The 27,416-nt window shown below is 37.4% G+C and overlaps 2 protein-coding genes across 2 annotated transcripts in view; one reads left to right on the forward strand and one right to left on the reverse strand.

The window, feature by feature from the left end:
- LOC132503738 (myeloid cell nuclear differentiation antigen-like) overlaps positions 1-1,869 on the forward strand; it is a gene marked incomplete at its 5' end in the record, with an annotated part of 31,784 nt that extends 29,915 nt beyond the window's left edge. The window contains 2 exon segments of the mRNA XM_060120487.1: positions 1,640-1,721; positions 1,724-1,869. Of these exon segments, the coding sequence (XP_059976470.1) occupies positions 1,640-1,721; positions 1,724-1,869 (228 nt within the window).
- A 2,166-nt stretch (positions 1,870-4,035) lies between these two features.
- The window catches only part of LOC132483063 (gamma-interferon-inducible protein 16-like), a 41,564-nt gene continuing 18,183 nt past the window's right edge, over positions 4,036-27,416 (reverse strand). Inside the window, exons 6-9 of the mRNA XM_060088307.1 lie at positions 24,875-25,072; positions 21,986-22,405; positions 20,323-20,514; positions 4,036-5,622 (exon numbers count right to left, since the gene is read on the reverse strand). Of these exons, the coding sequence (XP_059944290.1) occupies positions 5,593-5,622; positions 20,323-20,514; positions 21,986-22,405; positions 24,875-25,072 (840 nt within the window). The 3' untranslated portion in view covers positions 4,036-5,592. The remainder of the gene's footprint in view (positions 5,623-20,322; positions 20,515-21,985; positions 22,406-24,874; positions 25,073-27,416) is intronic.

The following is a 27,416-nucleotide window of genomic DNA, read 5'->3' on the forward strand; positions in this document are numbered from 1 at the left end:
TTAAAAGTAAAAGAGAGAGAGAAAAAGGCAATTATCCCAAGTTTCTAGTTTGGAAAATTGGATGGTAAACAAAAATAAGAAAGGAGGAATTCATTTACTATAGACAGAAAAGTATGCATGGAAGAAGTTTTGATACGTCATTAGGACTTTAGAATTTTAGGGCTGAGTTATCTGAGTACCCACCTGGTTCATGGCCCAACTCATTATGTCCTTTCCCATGTAATGTGCTCCTCATTTTGATTACCTGTCCTATATCCCTGGTTATGAATTTTCCTGTTTTCCTCATCATGTCATTTGTTCTGATTTAGCTTGATAACAATTTGGCTGAAATAAAGTGGCTTAAAATTTTGAGCAATGCAGACTGAAGTAGAGGGGAGAGCAAGGTGAGAAGAGTGGAGGTGAAGCTGGGGTGCTGACTCAGTAGGAGGGCTTATTCTGCTGGAGGCATCAGCATTCCATGGAACTGCATCCAAAGAGACAAGGCAAAATAGAAATTGGCTCAGGATATATCAGTAACTGGAACAATCCAATGTGGCAGGAAATGTCTATAATTTAAACCAGCGGTTCCCAACATTTTTGGCACCAGGGACCGGTTTTATGGAAGACAATTTTTCCATGGGCTTGGGTGGGAGATAGTTTCAGGATGATTCAAGCACATTATATTTATTATTCTGCAGCTGATCTGACAGGAGGCAGAACTCAGGCAGTAATGAGAGCGATGAGGAGTGGCTGTAAATACAGATGAAGCTTCACTTGCTCACCTGCCACTCACTTCCTGTTATGCAGCTGGGTTCCTAACAGGCCAGGAACCACCACCGGTCCCTAGCCCAGGGCTTGGGGACCCCTGATTTAAACCTTATGGGAGCCCCATAAAAAAATATGAGACTCAAAGAAGGCTAGGCAACTGAGGCTTATATACCATCCTGAGCTAAGCAGAAGGGGGTAGGGTTCTGGGGCTTCAAAGGGGAGGAAGAAAATTCACAGGAAGATAAGAAGAACAGATGTTTGGTAAATAGATGTTTGCCCTACCATGCAGATAAGTCTTTCTAATGTAAAAAGTTACCTTTGGTAATAGCTCTCTTTCTGGTAGAGGCCCCCTATCTAAATTCTTTTAGGTAGGTTTAGGGAGATGTAAAAAGGTTTTCCTGAGTCTGCTCTTTCTTAATTGCCTTTAGCTCAAATTCCACACGTCAAAGTGCTACATTTGGGGGTCACATTGTGCTCCTCTCATTCCTAACTCTTATTTAGACTCTTCAGTAGGTTTTGCATCATTTGCTCATGTGTCTCTTGGATTTGTTGCTTTAAGCAATTGTCCTCCAACTCTGGGATTTCTTTCCTCTGCCTATTCTGACTACTGGCCCTACCAATTATTGACTCAAATGGCCATCCTAGCCTCCTAAGGGAAGGGAGCTTGGGACTGGAAAGATGGACGTAAGAGGCAATAGGATCTAAGAAATACATAACTATCTTCTCTACTTGAAGTTGCTAACATCTACTAGCTGTATATGTGCCAGATTCAACCTGTAATTTTTCCCTTATATCTCTTTCTGGAGGCTGTTGCCAGCACTTCTGATGTCTGATTGATGTAGCATTCCTTAATCAGATTACAAAAAGCTGGGTGTTGATTTTATTTTTGCAGAAAGCAGAACAGAGGAATCATATATTATATGACCTAAATGACAACACAGGAAGGATGGAAGTATTGGTGTTTGGAAAAGAGACAAAATCCAGTGTAAAGAAGGGGATAAACTTCAACTTACTTTCTTCAAGTTGTCAAAAGCTGGAGAAAAACTACAGCTGAAATCTGGAGTTCATAGTGTCATTAAGGTGAGAACTTCACGGAGGAAAGTCAACTCTCCAAAAGGATAATGTTTTGTGTTTGCTTTCAGCAAACTGGACAGGTGCTATTGAAGAGGTTATGGTGTGGAAGACCCTGATATTTAGTTCACTTACAGCTCACAGAACTTAGGAGCTTCCTTTTAGGAAGTACACATCCTAGACACACAGTTAAGAGGACATGGACTTCATAAGGCAGAGACACATGCTGTGGTACCCACACAACCCTACAGACTATTGAACACTTACTGTTCAACACTAAGTCTAATGCAGGCGGTTTGCCCAAAGTTGGACAAATTATTCTGAAAGAGGTATATAAAAGTAGACACAGACCAGGTATACCTTGAGGACACATTTCTCAAAGTCAATTCCTTGCACCTACCATAGTCCAGGGAAATTGAGTCAGGATAAACCCCTACTGCTGAGTTTTCATCTCTCCCTCATACCAGTACATCTTGCTGCCACTACTTGGTCCTCTTCACCATTTCTTAGCTTTGTTTGCACTGGCTGCTGTCTCCCTTTTTAAGAGTGGGGTGGAGACTTGAGACACTGGCATATATGCCCGTGTTAAGTAGGAGTGTATATCTCAAGCCAGATTTAACTTCAGGAGAGTGATTCAAGAGTGAACAATGTACTGGGAGAAAGGGAAGAAGATAATTTTATGAGAAGAAAAGAAAGATGCACTTTAGGAGGACAGTGGGAGCATTGAAGGGGTAATTGATCAACTTCATCTCAGACTATATATATTTTTTCTCCATCCAGGTTATTAAGGTCAAAAATTGAAATGAAATGGATCAATTCAGATCAACTGGTCTAAACAGATTTAATTGAAGAATACCTAATACAGACACCCTCTTCAATCAGATTGTGAGTTACCGGAGAGCAGCAGTACACAGGTTCCTTCCCAAACCCAGGTTAGCCAGAATGGGATAATTCCTGGTTAAACAATTCCAAAATCTCAACATCTTATCACAATAGAAATGTATTTCTCATTCATTGCAGCCCACAGCCAGGACAGGGCTCTGCTCTATGTAAATATTCAGGGATATTATGTTGTTCAATATCTGTTGAATGAATATAATGATTAATGGAAAATAGGCACTATACGTAGTTATACAAGTTAATATAGATGAGGAAAAATAACCAAATTCACAGGAAATCAAAGATTTATAGCATGAAAAGATTGTCAACCTCACTGATAATCTGAAAAATGAAGTTAATATAAAATTTACTTTTTTTATGTTTAAGTGTACTAGAAGACCACTGATGTTCCAAAAGAGGGCTTGGCAAAATTTTTCTGTAAAGCATCAAATAGTATATATTTTAAACTATGTGGGCCCTAGAGTTTCTGTTACAGATGCTTAACCTTGCACTGGCTACAAAAGGAGCCATAGACAATCCATAGATGAATGAGCATGTTTGTGTTCCAATAAAACTGTATGGTGGACATTGAAATTTGAATTTGCTATGATTTTCATGTGTCACATTCTTCTTTTGATTTTTCCCCAAGCATTAAAAAAATCTACATAAGAAAATTTTTTGATAAGTTAAACTTCACCAAAATGAACATGTCTTTTCAAAAGTTACCTTTAAATCACGAAAAGGCAAGCCATAGATTGAGACATAGTATTTGCTAGTGACATAGTCACTAAAGACCCTGTACCCAGAATTTATAAAGGATTCTCAAAACTCAGTATTATGAAAACAAACAGCTGAAGTTTTAAGGTGGGCAAAAAAAAAATACATAGGTGGCAAATAAGGACGTAAAAAGACGCTCAACCTAATTTATCTTTAGGGAAATGCAAATTAAAACTACAGTGAGATACCACTATGCACCTATTAGAATGACTAAAATTTAAAAAGATTGACCATACCAGGGGCTGATGAAGATGAGGAGGAATTAGAACTGTCATACAATGGTGGCAGGAATGTTAAGTTGTACACTACTTGGCAAAAAAGTTGGATAGTTTCTTTGTTTGATTTTTTAAAATTAACATGCACCTACAATGCTAAACTCTGAGGTGGATGCAGAGCAACTGATATTCTCACACATTTCTCAGGGGAATGAAAAATGCTACAGCCACCTTAGAAAACAATTTGGCAATTTCTTATATATTTGAAATACATTTACCATATGAACCAACAGTCTCACCCCGAGATTTTTATTCATTGAAATGATAACACAGGTTCACACAAAAATCTGCATGGGAATATTTGCAGCAGTTTTATTTGTAAATATGTCAAAGTGTCAACAATCTAATTGTTCCTCACTTGGGGAATGGATAAACAAACTTTGGTGGGTCAATACATTGAATTCTACACAGCAATAAACAGGAATAAACTGATACAAACAACTACATGGATGAATCCTAAATGTACTATATTAAGTGAAAGAAGTCAGACTCAAAATGCTATATACATTTTAACTTCCATTTTAGGAAACTCTGGAAAAGGGAAAAGTTTAAGTTAAGAAACTATATCAGTGGTTGCCAGGAGCTTGGATTGGAGGAAGCGTTGACAATAAAGTGGCATGAGGGAAATTCTTGTTATGATGGAACTGTTCTAATCATTAGGAACATGATCTTACCTTCTGTCCCTTATTTTTCTTACTAGGAGAGTGAAAAGAAGAACACTATAAACCCTCTAGAGCTAATATAAGTGACACAAAATAATTGCAAAACACCAGGTACCAAATATGTGATCAAGAAATACACTGTAAGGAAACTATATTCAATATCCTGTAATAAACCATAATGGAAAAGAATACAAAAAAGAATACATTCATATGTATAGCTGAATCAGTTTGCTGTAGAGCAGAAATTAACACACACTATATATCAACTCTACTTCAATAAAATACATGTAAAAACTACATTGTAAATTTCAGTGTTAGCTATCTACTTTCTGCCATTGTACTCTAAACTAAATTAATTATTCGTCAGTGTTTGCCTAATGCAAGTCTTTGCCTGGAGCAACTTCCTCATAGGATCCACACATGTGAGAAACAGGAAGTATAGCTGCAGAGCTATTTACCTGTTAGTACCTGAATAAGTAAGTGGAACCAGTTATTTCACATCAGACAGGGCTAGAATTACTTCCAACGTATACTAGTGACTTCATGCAAATCATCAGAAGCTGCCTTATTTGGTACACAAATTACCCAATTATGGCCCCTCCAGGAGATCAATTCTGAAAAGATATCATTGTTTTGGACTAAAGCAACTCCTCCCTAGGATAGGGGTTGGCAATTGAAGCACAGACTGGATTTCAGCTGCTCTGCCTTCCTCTTGGGTTTCTTTGAGCAGGGCACAGCTTGTTCAACCTGTTCATTCTTGACCAGAGTTATATTCTGTAAAGATCACAACCAAAGTATAAATCCAAATATTGCTTGGGTCTTAAATGTCCCTATCTGATTTGCAGCCCACAGACTATTTGCTTTTAAGCAATGAATTAGATTCCTAGGGAGGAATGGCTTTAGGAAAAATCATGTTTATTATTTTTTCCAAATTATAAAAGTTATAGATGCAAAATTAGGCATTGAGATGGTACAGAAATGTATTAAAAAAGTGAAAAGCACCTCATTCCTAAGAATTAATGGCTAGTATATATAATGCGGTATTTCAACTATATGTATACATATATACTATTTTTTTCTGTACTTAGATCTTAGTTCCATAAACATCAATATTAATGACATCCAGGTTTTTAGAAGAACAGCTCTAATCAGGTTTCCATATAAGATTCAGGATTGAATGGTTATTCCTTGCTTTTCCTGGCCTTGGTGACCTTGAAGAAGAAAGAGATAAGATAATGAGATGACCCTGATTATATATTTCCCCCTTCACTCACACTGTGTCACCTTGCTATGGGCTGCATCCCTTTTTCTCTTCCCGTCTGAGGGACTCTTCTCCCACTCTCACCTATCTTCTTTAGTGAATTCCTGTCTTTTGAGCCACCACCCCAAATTCTTGGCTGGGACACTGAAATGAGATATGCACTCACACCCAGCGTGAGCGCATGTGGACAGGCAGGAGTTGTTGGAGAACAAGAGAGAGGAAGGAGCAGGTGTACTCAATGCCACGAGTTGAAGGGAAAGTTCTTACTGGGAGAAAAGGTGGAAGGAAGGGGCAAACGTTATTCCTGGCACCATGCTGTGAAGGAAGGATTGGGATATCTCATTGAGAGTTTGAGTAATGGCAAGATCAACGAGTATGTACATGTTGGTGGGAATGTAAATTGATACACTATGGAGAACAGTATGGAGGTTCCTTAAAAAACTAAAACTAGAACTACCATACGACCCAGCAACCCCACTACTAGACATATACCCTGAGAAAACCATAATTCAAAAAGAGTCATGTACCACAATGTTCATTGCAGCTCTGTTTACAATAGCCAGGTCATGGAAGCAACATAAGTGTCCATCGACAGATGAATGGATAAAGAAGATGTGGCACATATATACAATGGAATATTACTCAGACATAAAAAGAAATGAAACTAAGTCATTTGTAGTGAGGTGGATGGACCTAGAGACTGTCATACAGAGTGAAGTAAGTCAGAAAGAGAAAGACAAATACCATATGCTAACACATATATATGGAATCTTAAAAAAAAAAGGTTCTGAAGAACCTAGGGGCAGGACAGGAATAAAGACGCAGGCATAGAGAATGGACTTGAGGACACGGGGAGGGGGAAGGGTAAGCTGGGAAGAAGTGAGAGAATGGCATGGACTTATATATACTACCAAATGTAAAACTGATAGCTAGTGGGAAGCAGCCGCATAGCACAGGGAGATCAGCCCGCTGCTTTGTGACCACCTAGAGGGGTGGGATAGGGATGGTGGGAGGGAGACACAAGAGGGAGGAGATATGGGGTTATATGTATATGTATAGCTGATTCACTTTGTTATAAAGCAGAAACTAACACACCATTGTAAAGCACTTATACTCCAATAAAGATGTTTAAAAAAAAGGGGGATCATCAGAGTAGCTACTTCATAGGGTTATTCTGAAAATTAAATGAGAAAATCTATGTAAGATATTTAGCACATGTCCAAAATTATCAATATCATCCACTCAAGCAAGCTCTGTTCCACATTGACTATCTTCAGTAATAAGCAAATTCGACATTAGCTGATTCCACATGTTTTGTGCAATGATTGGGTCCTATGGGATTAATTGCAATTAAGTACTCCAAGTTTGATGTCCTTTATTCCTAGCACTAAAAGCACCATCATGATGAATGGCAGGGAGCAAAATTATAGTTTGAGAGTTTTTTACAACCTCAGTCACAAAAGAGATTTTGGGGAGAACACTCAATCGTAAAGACCTTTTTTATATCTACTATTTCACTTAAATGTCAGATTAGAGAATAGGCTTTAATTAAAGTTTGTAATAAGTAAAAAAAAAAAAGAGCATGTGCATTTCTGAGTGCCTGATATGTCAGCCTTTGTATTTGATCTGTCTGCATTCCAGTGCAGGCATACCTTGAAGATATTATGGGTTCAGTTCCAGACCACTGTGATAAAGCAAATATTGCAATAAAATGATACACAATTTATTTTCTTTCTCAGCGCATAGAAAATTTATGTTTACACTATACTGTAGCATATTAATGCAGTAGCATTAATTAATGTATTAATGTATATACCTGAATCAAAAATACTTTATTGCTAAAAAGACATTAACCATCATCTGAATCTTCAGTGAGTCATAATCTTTTTTTTTTTTTTATGGAGGAGGATCTTGCCTGGATGTGGATGGCTGCCGACTGATGAAGGTGATGGTTGCTGAAGGTTGGGGTGGTGGTGGCAATTTCTTAAATAAGATAATGATGAAGTCTGCTGGATTCATTGACTCTTCCTTTTCATGGAAAATCTCTCTATAGCATGCAATGTTGTTTGATAGTGTAGGGGAACAAAGTTTGCCACCCCAAAATATGTCTTTCTGACATGAGGATTAATTTATGTTGATTATTTTTAAGAAACAGAAGAGTCTGTAAGTTTTTCTTTTCATCTCCCCTTTAGCTGTGTAAAGAATTTAGATAAAGGGGCTGTTCCCAGAATAAAGGCCTCATCAGAGGTATCTGCAAAGAATATAGGATAGGTGTAGTGGAGGAAAACTTGGCAGGGCCCAGAGATCAGAGTCCACTCTGTGTCCCATCCTCTCTGCATGCCCAGAAAACATTTGTTTACCAAAACATTTGTTTTTCCATCTTCATGTGAATTGTCTTTCTTCCCAGTGGAAGTCCCAAACAACTACCTCCAACATCCTCTTTTGTCATTAACTGAAGATGGTATTTAAGGTGAGTGTTTCAGCCATCTTGGTGAGTTACTCACTTTTTCTGGGTCTCTCCCATGTATACATGCTATTAAACTTTTGTTTGCTTTACTTCTATTAATCTGTCTTATGTCAATTTAATTCTTAGACCAGCCGAAGAATCCAGGAGGGTAGAAGAAATTTTTTTCCTCACCCACAATAGCATTTTACACACAGTAGAACTTCTTTCAAAATTGGAACCAAACTTCTCAAACCCTGCCACAGCTATATCAACTAAGTTTGTATAATATTCTAAATCCTTTGTTGTCATTTCAACAGTATTCACAGCATCATCATCAGGAGTAGATTCCATCTTAAGAAGCCATTTTTTTTGCTCACCCATAAGAAGCAGCACATTATACATTGAAGTTTCATCATGAGATTGCAGCAATTCAGTAACATCTTCAGGCTCCATTTCTAATTCTAGTTCATTTGCTATATCTACCACATCTACAGTTACTTCCTCCACTGAAGTCATGAACCTTTCAAAATCATCCATGAGGCTTGGAATCAAACTTCCTTCAAATTTCCTTCAAACTCTCATTCATGTTGGTATGTTGACCTCTTCCCATGAAATAGGGATGTGCTTAATGACAGCTAGAATGGTGAATCCTTTCCAGAAGGCTTTTATTTGACTTTGCCCTTATCCATCAGAAGAATCATATCTACTGCAGCTATAGCCTTGTGAATGTATTTCTTAAATAATAATCCCTGGGCTGCAGAATGGATGTTGTATTAGCATGATAACAATATTAATCTCGTTGTACATCTCCATCAGTGCTCTTAGGTGATCAGGTGCATTGTCAATGAGCAGTAATATTTTAAAAGGAATCTTTTTTTTTTCTGAGTAGTAGGTCTCAACAGTGGGCTTAAAATATTCAGTAAACCATGTTGTAAACAGATGCACTGTCATCCAGGCTTTATTGTGTCATTTACAAGAGCAGAGGCAGAGTAGATTTAGCAAGCTTAAGGGCCCTCAGAATTTCAGAGTGGTCAGTGAGCACTGATTTCAACTTAGTCACCAGCTGCATTAGCCCATAACAGGAGAGTCAGTCCATCCTTCAAAGCTTTAAAGCCATGCACTGACTTCTCCTCTCTAGCTATGGAAGTCCTAGATGGCATCTTCTTCCAATATAAGGCTGTTTCATCTTCACTGAAAATCTGTTGTTGAGTGTAGCAACCTTTATCAGTCATCTCTGCTAGATCTTCTGTATAACTTAGCTGCAGCTTCCACATCAGCAGCACTCGCTGCTTCACCTTGTACTTTTATGTTATAGAGATGGCTCCTTTAACCTCATGAACCAACTTCTGCTAACTTCAAACTTTTCTTCTGCAGATTTCTCACGTCTCTCAGACTTCATAGAATTGTAAAGTGTTAGGGCCTTACTCTGGGACTATTGTAGCTGGTTTGACCTTCTATCCAGACCACTAAAACTTTTTTCGTATCAAAAATAAGGCTGTTTTGCTTTGTTATTCATAGGTTCACTGGCATAACATTTTAAAATTCCTTTAAAAAGTTTTTCTGTACACTCACAACTTGTCTATTTAATGCAAGATGTCTAGCTTTTGACCTCTTTTTTGCCTTTCTCACTAAGCTTAAATATGTCTAGTTTTTGATTTAACCTGAGAGATATGTGATTCTTCCTTTCACTTGAACACATAGAGGCCTCTGTGGGGTTATTAATTAGCCTAATGTCAATATTGTTTCATCTCAGGGAATAGGGAGGCCCAAGGAGAGAGAGAGAGATGGGGGAATGGCCCATCAGTGGAGCAGTGAGAACACACATAACATTTATCAAAGAAATTCACCATTTTATATGGGTGTGTGGTTCATGGCACTCCAAATGATTTCAATAGTAACATCACTGATCACAGATCACCATGACAAATATAAGAATAATGAAAAAGGCTGAAATATTATGGGACTTGCCAAACATGACACAGAGACTCAAAGTGACAAATGTTTTGGAAAAATGGCACCAAGAGACTTGCTCTACACAGGATTGTTACAAACCCTCAATTTCTCAATTTGTAAAAAAAAAAAATGCAATATCTGGAAAGCACAAGAAAGTGAAGTGCAATAAAACTAGGTATGGCTGTGTTAACTTTTGTTAGTGTTCCAGGAATCCATCCCACATGAATGTGTATATGTGAGTTTGACAAAGACCATGGAATTTGCCCTGTAGGACCAAACACCTCTGTTGTAGACCAGTATGTGTATCTCACTAAAGGCAGGTAACTTTGTGTTCTGAAATGCTCAGGGGAATCCTTGATCATTTAGGTCGAAATGAGCTCTGTTAACTATCCTCTGGGATAAAAGGTATTTCTTCCATTCTATAGATGATGAATCAGAGGTTCCTAGTATTTAAGTTATTAGTCACCTAGCAAATGACAGAGCCAGTATTTGAAACAAATCTGCCTTAAGGAAGTCCAAATTTACTAAATAATCTACCTGGTGTGAAAATTCAAAGAATTCTACAATATTTAGCTTAGATATCATACCCTTTGATAAACTCTCTGAAGTTTCTCTCTTCAATATGATTAAAAATACCCTTAAATGCAAACTATAAGATGCTGATGAAAGAAACTGAAGATGACACAAACAGATGGAAAGGTATATCATGTTCTTGGTTTGGAATAAACAATATTGTTAAAATGACCATTCTACCTAAGACAATCAACAGATTCAATGCAATCCCTATCAAATTACCAATAGCATTTTTCAAAGAACTGGAAAAAAAATTTTTTTTAATTTGTATAGAAACACAAAAGACTCCAAATAGCCAAAACAATCTTGAGAAAGAAGAACAGAGCTGGAGAAATCACGATCCCTGACTTCAGACTACTACAAAGCTACAGTAATCAAAACAGTATGGTACTGCCATAAAAACAGACATATAGATCAATGGAACAGGATAGAAAGCCCAGAAATAAACCCACACACTTATGGTCAATTAATCGTGACAAAGGAGGCAAGAATATACAATGGAGAAAAGACAGTCTGTTCAATAAGTGGTGCTGGGAAAACTGGACAGCTACATCTAAAAGCATCAAATTAGAACATTCTCTAACACCATATACAAAAATAAACTCAGAATGGATTAAGTACCTAAATGTAAGACTGGATACTATAAAACACCTATCACAAACATAGGCAGAACACTCTTTGAAATAAATTGTAGCAATATTTTTTTGGATCACTCTCCTAGAGTAATGGAAATGAAAACAAAAATAACCAAATGGGACCTAATTAAATTTAAAACTTTTGCATAGCAAAGGAAACCATAAACAAAACAAAAAGACAACCTATGGCCTGAGAGAAAATATTTGCAAATGATGCTACCAACAAGGGATTAATTTCCAAAATATAAAAACAGCTCATACAGCTTAATATCAAAATAACAAACCCAATCAAAAAATGTGCAGAGGAAACACTCCCATTTACCATTGCAACAAAAAGAATAAAATATCTAGGAATAAATCTACCTAAGGGGACAAAAGACCTGTATGCAGAAAATTATAAGACACTGATGAAAGAAATTAAAGATGATACAAATAGATGGAGAGATATACCATGCTCCTGGATTGGAAGAATTAATATTGTGAAAATGACTCTACTACCCAAAGCAATCTACAGATTCAATGCAATCCCTATCAAACTACCACTGACATTTTTCACAGAACTAGAACAAAAAATTTCAAAATTTGTTTGGAAAAACAAAAGACCCCGAATAGCCAAAGCAATCTTGAGAATGAAAAATGGAGCTGGAGGAATCAGGCTCCCTGACTTCAGACTATACTACAAAGCTACAGTAATCAAGACAGTGTGGTACTGGCACAAAAACAGAAAGATAGATCAATGGAACAGGATAGAATGCCCAGAGATAAACCCACGCACATATGGTCAACTTATCTTTGATAAAGGAGGCAGGAATGTACAGTGGAGAAGGACAGCCTCTTCAATAAGTGGTGCTGGGAAAACTGGACAGGGACATGTAAAAGTATGAGAGTAGATCACTCCCTAACACTATACACAAAAATAAGCTCAAAATGGATTAAAGACCTAAATGTAAGGCCAGAAACTATCAAACTCTTAGAGGAAAACATAGGCAGGACACTCCATGACATAAATCACAGCAAGATCCTTTTGGACCCACCTCCAAGAGAAATGGAAATAAAAACAAAAATAAAAAAATGGGACCTAATGAAACTTCAAAGCTTTTGCACAACAAAGGAAACCATAAACAAGACCAAAATACAACCTGCAGAATGGGAGAAAATATTTGTAAATGAAGCAACTGACAAAGGATTAATCTCCAAAATTTATAAACAGCTCATGCAGCTCAATAGCAAGAAAACAAACAACCCAATCCAAAAATGGGCAGAAGACCTAAATAGACATTTCTTCAAAGAAGATATACATACTGCCAAAAAACACATGAAAGAATGCTCAACATCATTAATCATTAGAGAAATGCAAATCAAAACTACAATGAGATATCATCTCACACCAGTCAGAATGGCCATCATCAAAAAATCTAGAAACAATAAATGCTGGAGAGGGTGTGGAGAAAAGGGAACACTCTTGCACTGCTGGTGGGAATGTGAATTGGTACAGCCACTATGGAGAACAGTATTGAGGTTCCTTAAAAAACTACAAATAGCACTACCATATGACCTAGCAATCCCACTACTAGGCATATACCCTGAGAAAACCCTAATTCAAAAAGAGACATGTACCAAAATGTTCATTGCAGCTCTATTCACAATAGCCCGGAGATGGAAACCACCTAAGTGTCCATCATTGGATGAATGGGTAAAGAAGATGTGGCACATATATACAATGGAATATTACTCAGCCATAAAAAGAAACGAAATTGAGCTATTTGTAATGAGGCGGATAGACCTAGAGTCTGTCATACAGAGTGAAGTAAGTCAGAAAGAGAAAGACAGATACCGTATGCTAACACATATATATGGAATTTAAGAAAAAAAATGTCATGAAGAACCTAGGGGTAAAACAGGAATAAAGACACAGACCTACTTGAGAATGGACTTGAGGATATAGGGAGGGGGAAGTGTAAGCTGTGGCAAAGCGAGAGAGAGGCAAGGACCTATATACAGTACCAAACGTAAGGTAGATAGCTAGTGGGAAGCAGCCACATAGCACAGGGAGATCAGCTCGGTGCTTTGTGACCGCCTGGAGGGGTGGGATAGGGAGGGTGGGAGGGAGGGAGACACAAGATGGAAGGAATATGGGAACAGATGTATATGTATGACTGATTCACTTTGTTATAAAGCAGAAACTAATAAAAAAAAAAAGGGGGCAGAGGACCTAAATAGACATTTCTCTAAAGAAGACATATAATGGCCAACAAACTCATAAAAAGATGCTCTATATTGCTAATTATTAGAGAAATGCAAATCAAAACTATAACGAAGTGTAACCTCACACCAGTCAGAATGGCAATCATTAAAAAGACTACAAGGGGGCGGAGTCAAGATGGCGGTATGGGAAGACACTGAGTTACCATCTCCCCACAACTAGGGAGGCTGCCTGCTGCTGGTGGAGGACCCTGACACCCAAGGAGATGGAGGAACCCCGAAGTGAATGGGTAGGATGTGGGGGGACTGAAGGGGGAGGCCAGACAGGATCGGTGCCCCTGAGGACAGGGAGATCAGGAGAGGCAGGTGGGAGGGGCCCTCTGGGAGGAGGAGCTGGAGAGGGGTGGAGGGCGATTGCCTCACCCACTTGGGCCCGGGGAGACTGCTGAGCTCCCAGGCCAATGCCCTGCCCTCCAAAGGCCCCTCCAGGCCACGTGGATCCTTGAGGGCATAGGAGGGAGGTCAGGGAGATCAGGAGAGGCAGGCAGGAGGTGCCCTCTGGGAGGGAGGAACAGGAGAGGAGAGGAGGGTGTTTGCCCCACCCACTCAAGCTCAGGAAGCCCACTGGGCTCCAAGGTGAGGTCCCCTGTCCTCTGAGACCTCTGTTCGGTTGAGCCAAGGCCCCACCCCACACTGTTCCCAGAGCCTTTTCCAGCACTGTGGGTCCTAAGCATAGGCCCTGGCCACTGCCCAAACCTTGCCCTTGCTTAGGCCCTACCCTCCACAGTCAAGGCCTTTTCCACCTATTTTTTTTTCTTTTTTTTCTTTTTTTCCTTTTTAAATTTTTTTCTTTTCCCTCCTCCTCTTTTTTACTATTGTGGTACTGTTGTACCTTCCAGTTGATAATTCATTTATATTTTTATTTTTATGTTCTTTCTAACATATCTGTTAGTTTCTGGTCCAATTTTATTTTTTACATTGTTATTGTTCTCTCTCTCTCTCTTTTTTTTTTTTTTTTGCCACCCTACATGGTTTGCAGGATCTTGGTTTATGAGCCAGGGGTCAGGTAGAAGCTCCGGCGGTGGGACCTCCAAGTCCAAACCACTGGACTAACAGAGAATCTCAGATCCCAGGGAATATTCATCAAACTGAGGTCTCACAGAGGTCCTCATCTCAGCACGAAGACCCAGCTCTACCCAACAGCCTACAAACTTCAGTTTTGGAAGCCTCAGGCCAAACAGCAAGTAAGACAGGAACACCATCCCACTAATTAAAAAAAAATGAGATGGCAAAAAAATATGTCAAAGATGAAGAAGGAAGGTAAAAAACCTACAACACCAAATAAATGAAGAGGAAATACACAATTTACCTGAAAAAGAATTCAGAGTAATGATAGCAAATGATCCAGAATCTTGGAAATAGAATGGAGGCACAGATTGAGAAAATACAAGAAACATTTAACAAAGATCTAGGAGAAATAAAGAACAAACAAAGAGAGATGAACAACACAATTACTGAAATGAAAAATACACTAGAAGGAATCAATCACAGAATAACTGAGGCAGAAGAACAAATAAGTGAGCTGGAAGACAAAATGGTGGAAATAACTGCTGAGGAGCATAATAGAAAGAAAAGAAAAAGAAAAGAAAAGAATTGAAGACTATCTCAGAGACCTCTGGGACACTAAATGGACCAACATTCACATTATAAGGGTCCCAGAAGAAAAAGAGAAAAAGAAACAGTCTGAGAAAATATTTGAAGAGATTATAGTTGAAAACTTCCCTAACATGGGAAAGGAAATAGTCACCCAAGTCCAGGAAGCAGAGAGAGTCCCATACAGGATAAACCCTAGGAAAAACACACCAAGACACATATTAATCAAACTAACAAAAATTAAATTCAAAGAAAAAATATTAAATGCAGCAAGGGAAAAGCAAAGATAATATACAAAGGAATCCCCATATGCAGATTTTTCAGCAGAAACTCTGCTGGCCTGAAGGGAGTGGCAGGATATACTTAAAGTTATGAAAGAGAAAAACCTACAACCAATATTACTCTACCCAGCAAGGATCACATTCAGATTTAAAAAGAAATCAAAAGCTTTCAGACAAGCAAAAGCTAAGAGAATTCAGCACCACCAAACCAGCTTTACAACAAATGCTAAAGAAACTTCTCTAAGTGGGAAAAACAAGAGAAGAAAAAGACCCAAAAAAACAAAGCCAAACAATTTTTAAAATGGTAATAAAAGCATACATATCAATAATAACTTTCAATGTAAATATATTAAATGCCCCAATCAAAAGACACAGACTGGCTGAATGAATACAAAAATAAGACCCATATATATGCTGTCTACAAGAGACCCACTTAAGACCTAGGGACACATACAGACTGAAAGTGAAGGGATGGAAAAAGATATCCCATGAAAATGGAAATCAAAAGAAAGCTGGAGTAGCAATACTCATATCAGATAAAGTAGACTTTAAAATAAAGACTGTTACATGAGATAAGGAAGGACACTACATAATGATCAAAGGATCAATCCAAGAAGAAGACATAACAATTATAAATGTTTATGCACCCAACATAGGAGCACCTCAATATATAAGGCAAATGTTAACAGCCATGAAAGGAGAAATTGACAGTAACACAATAATAGTAGGGGACTTTAACACCACACTTACACCAATGGACATATCATCTAAACAGAAAATAAATAAGGAAACACAAGCTTTAAATGACACAATAGACCAGATAGATTTAATTGGTATTTATAGACCATTCCACCCAAAAGTGGCATAATACACTTTCTTCTCAAGTGCACACGAAACATTCTCCAGGATACATCACATCTTTGGACACAAATCAAGCCTTGTAAAATTTAAGAAAATTGAAATTATATCAAGCATCTTTTCTGATGAAACACTATGAGATTGGAAATCAATTACAGGAAAACAAAACTGAAAAAACACAAACACATGGAGGCTAAACAGTGCACTACTAAATAACCAAGAGACCACTGAAGAAATCAAAGAAGAAATAAAAAAGTACATAGAAATAAATGACAATGAAAACACATCGACCCAAAACCTATGGGATGCAGCAAAAGCAGTTCAAAGAGGGAAGTTTATAGCAATTCAATATCACCTCAAGAAACAAGAAAAATCTCAAATACACAATCTAACTGTACACTTAAAACAACTAGAGAAAGAACAAAGAAAACACAAAGTCAGTAGAAGGAAAGAAATCATAAAGATCAGAGTAGAAATAAATGAAATAGAAATGAAGAAAACAATAGCAAGGATCAATAAAAGTAAAACTTGGTTCTTTGAGAGGATAGACAAAATTGATAAACCCTTAGCCAGACTCATCAAGAAAAAAAAAGGGAGAGTATGCAAATCAATAAAATTAGAAATGAAAAGGGAGAAATCACAACTGACACTGCAGAAATACAAAGTAATATAAGAGACTACTACCAACAACTTTATGCCAATAAAATGGACAGGCAGGAAGAAATGGACAAATTCTTGGAAAGGTACAATTTTCCAAGACTGAACCAGGAAGAATTAGAAAATATAAACAGACTTATCACAAGTAATGAAATTGAAACCATAATTAAAAATCTTCCAAAAGATGAAAGTCCAGGACCAGATGGTTTCACAGGTGAATTCTATCACACATTTAGAGAAGAGCTAACACTGATCCTTCTCAAATGCTTCTAAAAATTGCAGAGGGAGAAACACTCCCAAATTCATTCTAGAAAGCCACCATCACCCTGATACCAAAACCAGAAAAAGATATCCCCAAAAAATAAAATTATAGACCAATATCACTGATGAACATAGATGCAAAAATCCTGAACAAAATACTAGCAAACAGAATACAACAACCCATTAAAAGGATTATACACCACAGTCAAGTGGGATTCATCCCAGGGATGCAAGGATTCTTTAATATATGCAAATCAATCAATGTGATACACCACATTAACAAATTAAGGAATAAAAACCATATGAACATCTCAATAGATGCCGAAAAGCTTCTGACAAAACTCAACACCTATTTATGATAAAAACTCTCCAGAAAACGGGTTTAGAGGGAACCTACCCAAAATAATAAAGGCCATATATGACAAACCCACAGCAAACATCATACTCAATGGTGAAAAACTGAAAGCATTTCCACTAAGATCAGGAACAAGACAAGGATGTCCACTCTTGCCACTCTTATTCAACATATTTTTGGAAGTCCTAGCCATGGCAATCAGAGAAGAAAAAGAAAGAAAAAGAATACAAATTGGAAAAGAAGAAGTAATACTGTCACTGTTTGCAGATGACATGATACTATACATAAAAAATCCTAAAGATGCCACCAGAAAACTAATAGAACTAATCAATGAATTTGCTAAGGTTGCAGGATACAAAATTAATGCACAGAAATCTCTGGCATTCCTATACACCAACAATGAAAAATCAGAAAGAGAAATTAAGGAAACACTCCCATTTACAATTGCAACAGAAAGAATAAAGTACCTAGGAATAAACCTGCCTAAGGAGGTGAAAGATTTGTACTCAGAAAACTATAAAACACTGAAGAAAGAAATCAAAGATGACATAAACAGATGGAGAAATATACCATGTCCTTGGACTGGAAGAATCAAAAGCAATCTACAGATTCAATGCAATCCCTATCAAACTACCAATAGCATTCTTCACCTAATTAGAACAAAAAGTTTTACAAGTTGTAAGCAACACAAAAGACCCTGAGTTGCCAAAGCAATCTTGAGAAAGAAAAATGGGGTTGGAGGAATAAGGCTCCCCGACTTCAAACTATACCACAAAGCTGCAGTAATCAAGATAGTATGGTACTGACACAAAAACAGATATATAGATGAATGGTAAGGATAGAATGCCCAGAGATAAACTCACGCACGTATGGTCACCTAACTTACAACAAAGGAAACAAGAACATACAATGGAGAAAAGACAGCCTCTTCAATAAGTGGTGCTGAGAAAACTGGACAGCTACATGTAAAAGAATTAAATTAGAGCACTACCTAACACCATACACAAAAATAAACTCCAAATGGATTAAAGACATAAATGTAAGACCAGACACTATAAAACTCTTAGAGGAAAACATAGGAAAAACACCCTTTGACATAAACCACAGCAAGATCTTTTTTGTCCCACCTCCTAGCATAATAGGAAAAAAAAAACAAAAAAAAAAGACAAATGGGACTTAATTAAACTTAAAAGCTTCTGCACAGCAAAGGAAACCATAAACAAGACAAAAAGACAACCCTCAGAATGGGAGAAAATATTTGCAAATGAAACAACAGACAAAGGATTAATCTCCAAAATATGCAAACAGCTCATGGAGCTCAATATCAAAAAAAAATCTAATTAAAAATTGAGCAGAATACCTAAATTGACATTTCACCAAGTAAGACATACAGATGGCCAAGAGGCACATGAAAAGATGCTCAACATCACTAATTATTAGAGAAATGCAAATCAAAACTACAATGAGGTATCACCTCACACCGGTCAGAATGGCCATTATCAAAAAATCTAGAAACAATAAATGCTGGAAAGGGTGTGGGGAAAAGGAAACCTTGCTGCACTGTTGGTGAGAATGTAAATTGATACAACCACTATGGAAAAGAGGATGATGACCTAGAGGAGTGGGATAGGGTGGATGAGAGGGAGGCTCAAGAGGGAAAGACATATATGCATATGACTGATTCACTTAGGTATACAATAGAAATGAACACAGTATTGTAAAGCAATTATACTCCAATAAAAATATATTAAAAAAAGATACTATGTGGATTAAATGAGATAATGTAAAGAAAAAAAAAGTTAAAGTAACAAATGCTGGAGAGGGTGTGGAGAAAAAGAAACCTTCCTTACACTGTTGTTGGGAATGTAGATTGGTGCAGCCACTATGGAGAAGAGTATGGAGGTTCCTTAAAAAGCTAAAAAGAGAGTTACCATATGACCCAGCAATCCCACTACTGGGCATATGCCCTGAGAAAACCATAATTCAAAAAGAGACATGTACCACAATGTTCATTGCAGCACAACTTACAATAGCCAGTACACGGAACCAACCTAAATGTCCATCGACAAATGAATGGATAAAGATGTGGTACATATATACAACGGAATACTACTCAGCCATAAAAAGAATGAAATAATGCCATTTGCAGCAACATGGACGGACCTAGAGATTATCATACTAAGTGAAGTAGTCAGAGAAAGGCAACTATCATATGTTATTATTTATATGTGGAATCTAAAATAATGATACAAATGAACTTATTTACAAAACAGAAGTAGACTAACAGACATAGCAAACAAACGTATGGTTACCAAAGAAGATAGCAGTGGGAGAAGAAGAAGTAAATTAGGAGTTTGGGATTAACATATGCACATAATTATCTATAAAATAGGTAAACGAGGACCTACTGTATAGCACAGAGAACTATACTCAATATTTTGTAATAACCTATAATGGAAAAGAATCTGAAAATGAATATATATATATATGTGTGTGTGTGTGTGTGTGTGTGTGTGTGTGTGTGTGTGTGTGTATAACTGATCCCCTTTGTTGTACACTTGAAACTAAGAAAACATTGTAAATTAACTATACTTCAATACAAAAAAATAAATTTAAAAATATCATTAAAAAAAAGAATAATGAAAAGAAACTTTACACCCACTAAATGGCAAAAATTAGTTCTTGTTCCACCTGCTGGACTCTCCGTAGTAACAGCAGTCTAATTTTCATAAAGACTTCTACTTTGGAACAATAATGACCCCCCAGAAGATCTCACCTTGATGAAACTGTGAATTATGGATCTCAGCTGCCTCTTATCCCCACTTAATGCCAATTCAAAGCAGATGAGTCCAAGTCTATCGCCTTTCTCACAGCTGATTCTGGTCAGTCGTTGTCCATAAACCAGGACTTCCATCACACCTGTATTATCTTGTATTTCATAATATATGCATTCATTACATACCAATTTCTGCAAAAGAAAATTAGCATCCATCTTCTGAGAACTGGATCAGGAATTTCCACAACTTTGAAAAATATAGGGTGTTAGTGGAAACTGTTGTCTCAGACCAGTTACTATGAGCTGGAAGTCCAGAATTACAGGTACCAAATAGTGTAAGATATCTTGTTCAGTTTATCCTCCCATTTAAATTCTCTTTCTATCTTTCCTTCCTTTAAGTCTTTGTGTGCTGGGTTCTTCTAGAAAACTGGATTACTTTCCTAATTTTTCCTGCTCCCATCTCAGAATAGCTGAGATTTCTTAAGAAACTTGGATATAGTGTGGACTGATAAGCTTCACAGGTTTCTTTGGATCTCCCTGAGAACAAAGGCCATTCATGTCTTATTATGAGTCTCAAAAAGATGGTTGCAAATCCCCCTTAAGCAGATTATTATTTCAATATGTAATTCTTTCCTCTGTCTTCTCTATTTATTCATTCTTCCCTAATCTGCCCAATCTTGAATCTAGATCATCTACTTCCATTGTTCTAATTTCTATATCACTTACTTTACTCATTAATTCTACAAATGCACATGTGTGTACAGTCACTTAAACAGTGTATGGAAAACAACAGGGGGATAGGTAAAGAGCCACCCTAGAAGACATATATAATGGAATATGAAACAATACTTTACATAACGGTTAGGTCAGCTAACCTTAGTATTTCTATGATGTGTTGGGACTGAAATACCTACCCTAATTCTAAGAATTCAGCAAAATTCTGCATTTTATTGCCATATTAATATATTGTGGAATGAAACGACTTGATTTTTCTAGTGTTTTCAACATCCATATTTCTCTTATTAGTTAATGCCAAGGTTTTTTGCTCAACAATTTTTGATGAATGAATGTGAAGAAGTGAGAACACTTTAGAGGTCAAATGATCAGAATCATAGCTAACCGTGGATAAGAGCTGATTCTAGGGCAAAGTAGTCTATTGATTTCTGACTCTGGTTGTCACAGTTGAAATCCAAGCTTGGAAGGGCAATTCTTTATTCACAATTAAGTTAAGCTGTCACTGAAACAGGTGAGGCAGAACTCAAAGAAACAAAACCAGAAGGAGAGTTCTCTCTCCCCACCCCCCACCTCTCTATATATATCTATATATATAAACATATATAGATGGATATAGATTTGTACGTATCTATATATAGAGAGAGATATAAACTCTGCCCTTTACTGGCTCAGGTGGCTATGAATGGATTAGCACAGCTGTTAAAATGCCATGATTTCTGAAGGACTTGCATGCTGTTACCTTGGGAAGAAGAATGTTAAGAGATTGTCTATGTTATATTCTGAAGTGGGAAGACAGCACCCAGCTATCCCTGGTCAGGGGGGCTTTGAGTTTCTGTGTTTATGAAGTTAACCAAATTCATTCAGCAGCTAAGACTTTTATGTTCCAAGGTTGCAGAAGAAATATTGCAAAACAATGGTGTGGGCTTACCTTATGCACCAGAAACACCCCATTCACAAATGTTCCTAGAGCTTGTGAGTAAAGATGACTGATTTTAGGAGTTGCATTTGCGTTTTGAATCAGTCTTTTAGAGATCTCCATCTTTCGTTCAGGGTTAACATCAGACACGGATGAGGCATTGAACACCTCCAGGAACCCATTGCGGCCAAAATAATCTGATATGGCAATGATTTTCTTTGGGATGAACTTCTCCTTCAGGTCAACATGATAAACCTTCACTTGGAAGAACTGGCTCTCAGTAGCCACTGTGGCATGAAACATCTTCCTCTCGCCTTCTCTGAAATCATATGTAAATGGTTCCGTTGCTTTCAGCACCATCACTTCTTTGGGCCCTCTCTGGAAGCCCTCCTCTCTGGAAGCTTCTTTAGGTACAGCCTTCAATCTTGGTTTCTACATAGAAGTATACACCAAAAACAGGCACAATTAAGAAAAGGATTCACTCTCTAATGAGAATCATCTACGGCTAAATGTTGACCTCAACAAAGAACATAATTAGGTGGAGTTGGGAAAAAAAACAAAAAAACAAAAAGAACCTAGACAAAGATCACTGACATGGTATATATAATCTAATGGAATGTATGGAGACAATTTAAACAGTGATTTTTCTCTTTTTCATTGTTTTATGAGTGTGGTAGGAAGAATACTTATCTTTAAAAGGTATTAACTCAAGGAAAGAACTATTTCTCCCAGGAAGAGCTATGTAGAGTACAGAGGCAGTGGGAAATAGCAATGCTGTTGTGTAGTGATTTCTAGTAGAGATGAGGATGAAAAAATCATCTTAAATTATCCCATCAACTCATTTCAGTGCCCAAGATAAGATACAAATTTGGATGAAAATAAATTGCCCTTGATAGCACTGAGAGTAGGGAATGGCTCCAGTCAGAATCCATTGACCTCATCCCAGTAGATGTGGCAATTTAAAGACCCAAATTAGAAAGTCCCTTTTCAGGAAAGCAGTGTTATGTTGAAAAAGGGTTAGTAGACAGTCACTGGAAAAAATCCCATGAACTTCCTGAATTTGGAAATGTCCTGGATAAAGGATGTTTTGAAGAATAGCAGAATCAGCCACCCCAAAATATGTTTCTTTGGCACAGGATTATCTTAAACTGATTATTTTGAAAAACAACATACATAGAGGAAGCTCTGAAACCAGAAAGAAAGTTGCCCTTTTGTAAGGGAAGTGTGTATTTATAAATTAAATCTCCATTTCTAAGGGTGTCTGCCCCTGTGTACTAGGAAGAGAAGGAAGACTCTAAATCTCAAGAGAATACTATCACCAGAGGAGAAACTGACTTAAGTTTGCATAACAAACATCACCCTTGTTTTTCCTGCTTTTTCTGGTAACCTCCACATAACTGGCCTCCCCACACTTTCCTTTCTTCTGTCTTCACTAAAGATGGTATTTAAGCTGGTGGCTTAGGCCACCTCAGGGAGTTACTCATTCTTCCTGGGTCTCTTCTACGTATAGACGAGGTATACCTGTTAATAAACTTCTGCTAGTTTTTTCTTGACAGTCTTTGCTTTAATACAGGGGTCTCAGCCAAGAACTCAGAAGGGTAGAGGGGAAATTGCTTTTCCTCCTCTACACATCCCTGTTAGAATAATGGCAGGACCCTTAGGAGAAGAATGCCAAAGGAGAAGTCAGATGTCAGGGGACTTTTCTATGGCCCTGTCTACCCAGTGCCTGCACCATTTCTGAGTTTCAGGAGAGCAGTTTGAATTGGAGGGGAGGCTACTGATCTGTAAGAAGTGTGAAGGCAAGGGGGGGCCATGGGAGTTCTAGGGACCAGTTCATGGACACAGGTCAGCTGCCTCCACAGACCAGCAGTGTTCCATGTCATCTGACTTGTACCATTATACAGGCCACAGCCTGGAGGTCATGGGGCTTAACTCTGATTTCTCATCACTGTGGCCAATTCTTCCTATATCTGAATGTTCATTCCCAGGCCAAATTAATCAGTAACAACAAATCTCATACTAGTAACAACAGCAGCACCTTGACAAGAAGTGCACAGGACTTAAGGAAGAAATTATGTATCTATACTCAGGGTCATGAAAGAAGACCTGATGGACACATGTTCTTATTATGTTCATTGTGTGTATAGAGAATACTGGAAATAGCCAAAAGTCAAATAGTAAAGGATTATTTTTAAATTTATAAAATTTTAAAAATACAGTTACTCTCTTATGTTAAAGTAATAATTTAAATCTATACTTATTGAATTAAGTAGCACTTCAAGATATAGCAGGTGAAAGAAAAAAATTGAGTTATAGAAAAATATGTGTAATGTGATCAACCTGGGACAAATTGATATTCTTTGTATATATATAATAAAAGGTAAAATCAGAAAGACTGTTTACCAAAATATGGCATTTGATAGAAGGGAGATTTCAGATAGTTAAAATTAACTATTTTTGTCTATGTATCTGCCTTTCCTAAATTTCTCAGATGATATTACTTCCATAATTTAAAAAAAAAAGAAAGAATTGGTGATAGTGCTTTGTTTGTTTCTGTATTTCTCCACCTTATTGCACCCTAAGCTCTCTTACTCATGGTATATTGAGAGAAACACAGAAATAAAATTAAACAAACAAATTACTAGTTATACCCATGACTGAAGAGGGATGATTTATGTACACACTAGGTCATAGAATATCCTAATGCAAAAGGCAGCATAATAAGAGTCCGAATTTGAATGTAGGTAGGATCTCAAAATACACACTCAATAACAATACGTGTGATCTAATTAATAAAGAATTGTATGTCATAGGGGATTAGTGTGAAGTTCCTTTATGGTTCTAGAGAACGCTGTCATTATGTTGTAGGGAGGGAAAATACTGAAAACAGGAGCCTGGTACCTTGGTTGAGGAACTGCTGGATGAGGTTGGTGACAGCATCTGAAGAGTCTGAAGGTAGTCCTCATTTGGGATTATGCTGGGGTTTGCACATTGTGGAAGCTGACTCTGCTCCAGGCATAATTTCCTTTCCTCAGAGTCAAGTGTTTTATTGGTTGTGTCTTCTATTTTTTGAATCCAAAAATATGTATGTTCTTCTTCCTGGTTAATGGTTTTCAATATCAGATGAACCATAACATTTCTCTCTTACCCTCTATCTCTCTCTGTCTCTATCTGTCTGTCTCTCTCTCGCACACACACACAACACAGGATCTTCACTCTGCCAATTTGCTCTGGAATAATAGTATATCTTCAGATACCCTCAACACCTCCCCAGCTTGGAGTCCAACCAGGATTGCAAACTTCTCTCTGCAAATGTTAAAAACTCAGGTGATCAAAATTTCATCGGTCTGTTTTGGAATTCTGGCTCTACCTCTGCTGCAAACTGGCCTGTATCAACTTCACCAAGACAACACTTGGAGTAATTTATTAGTAGAAAACTCTACCAGGTTATAATGGAAGCACATCTCTGAACAATGTTGGCTATACTTATGGACATTTTATTAACTAAGTCTTCATTACCTTATATATTTACCAAATAAACAAATTGGTTTCTATCATCTACTCTTCAAATCCAGGAAACCCAGGTCTGCATCCATTTGAATGCTTTGTTTATCAGCATACCAGAGACATTGTCTCAAATTCATAATTCCAGAGGCAGGATTCTGCTATCTACCTAGTCTCTATCAAGCAACCAAATCTTTCATAGTTCTCAGCAATAAACAGACTCATTCACAATTTCACCCAGGGCATTCTCAGTTACATGGATTTTTATAATTGTTTAAGCCAGGGCAGGAAGTGTCTGTAAAATCATTTATTTTGACTATCTTTGGTTTCACTGATGAAAGACCATTTCTAACATTCTGCAGTATAGAATTGCCACAGTTCTTACCACTTCTAGCATTCATTTAACCAATCCATAAAGTATCAGTTGTTGATAAAATTGTAGATGAGGGAGCTGCTTAAAATGCCTGTCTCTGGCATGCAGCTACTTGATTAGAATACCCTCTGACCTTCCTTGTCGCTTCATTCCTCATTAGAAGGCTTAAGAGCCTGGGCAATGGAAACAAATCTGAGATATAACACTATCTGACATAAATTTTTACAAATAAATGTCAGATATTATAGCATCTATACTACAATATATGAAATTAAATGCTCAAGTTTTAGAATTCAATTAGGCTACATTTGAATCCTGGCTCTAACATTCACTTTCTGCATGACCTTGGAGAAGATTTCTAACCTCTAAGAACTTCAGTTTTCTCATATGTAAAATGGGATTAACAATAGCATCCTCATGTGACGTTATGAAGAACAAATGAAATAATGTACACAAAGAACACAGGTTTTAGAGTCTAGCACCATTAAATGCTCATTACCTAGAAATATCACTACATTATTATTTTACAGTAGACACAGGGCTTTCTATTTTTGCTCTGATCCACAGATGTTTCATGCTTAATGTTGGCCTTCTTGATGGAAACCCAATATAGAGGAGGTATGGGAAGCACTTTATTAAAGAAGCTTCTCTATTCACTTCTGCTACATTTAGTAATTTAATTTCATTGACAAGAGCATCTTGTTCATTTTTTACAATCGGTTAAACCAAAAACTTCCATCATAACAGTATGATTTAGGTCCCTAAAACATACTATATGGCTGGATAATATTTAAAAATAGTAATTGAATTTTTTCCCTTGGCTTATTTCCTTCACCACTCTACCCTGTTCTTGAATCATGCCAATGTGTGCTGTTTGCTACTTGGGAGACATAGCAGCAGGAATCAAAGAAAATATTGGTCTGCTTTTGTCTTTGAATCCCAAACAGAGCCTATATTACAAAGAAAATAGTTGGGAGACTCCATGATGAAGAAGAGCAAGGCTTTCCTGCTCTTTCCCCTGATGAATCAAAGACAGAATGGGTCAGATCCTCTTTGTGCCAGGTCTCCTACAGAGGTGGCTGGACCCCAAAGAAGAAATGACTGAATGGTGTGTTTAGGTGTATGAGGCCAAAAGGACAGATGAGCCTCCCTGGGATTCCTGTGCTCCAAGGAGTTTTAGGAGCAGCAGAATGATTCTTATGAAAGTAGAAATGACTATGTCACAAGTTTAGGCAGATGGGACCTTAGAAAGTGTCAATTCTAAGCCTGTATGCATAGAAAAATAGGGTTGTCTTGCAAAAGGGAGGGGATATGGGGATATATGTATACGTATAGCTGATTCACTTTGTTACACAGCAGAAACTAACACACATTGTAAAGCAATTATACTCCAATAAAGACGTTAAAAAAAAAGAAAAACAAGGTTGTCTAGGGATGTCCACGTAAGTCATTGTCGTAGCAGAGAGACTGTGAGCCTGAGGTTTCAATGACTAGACCAAGGCCAGCTGGACCTAGAGGCAAACAGGCACAGATTACTAGCTCCATCCCATAAATAAAACAAAGAGA

This window comes from Mesoplodon densirostris, chromosome 2 (assembly GCF_025265405.1).
Source record: "Mesoplodon densirostris isolate mMesDen1 chromosome 2, mMesDen1 primary haplotype, whole genome shotgun sequence".
Classification (NCBI taxonomy): Eukaryota; Metazoa; Chordata; class Mammalia; order Artiodactyla; family Ziphiidae; genus Mesoplodon; species Mesoplodon densirostris.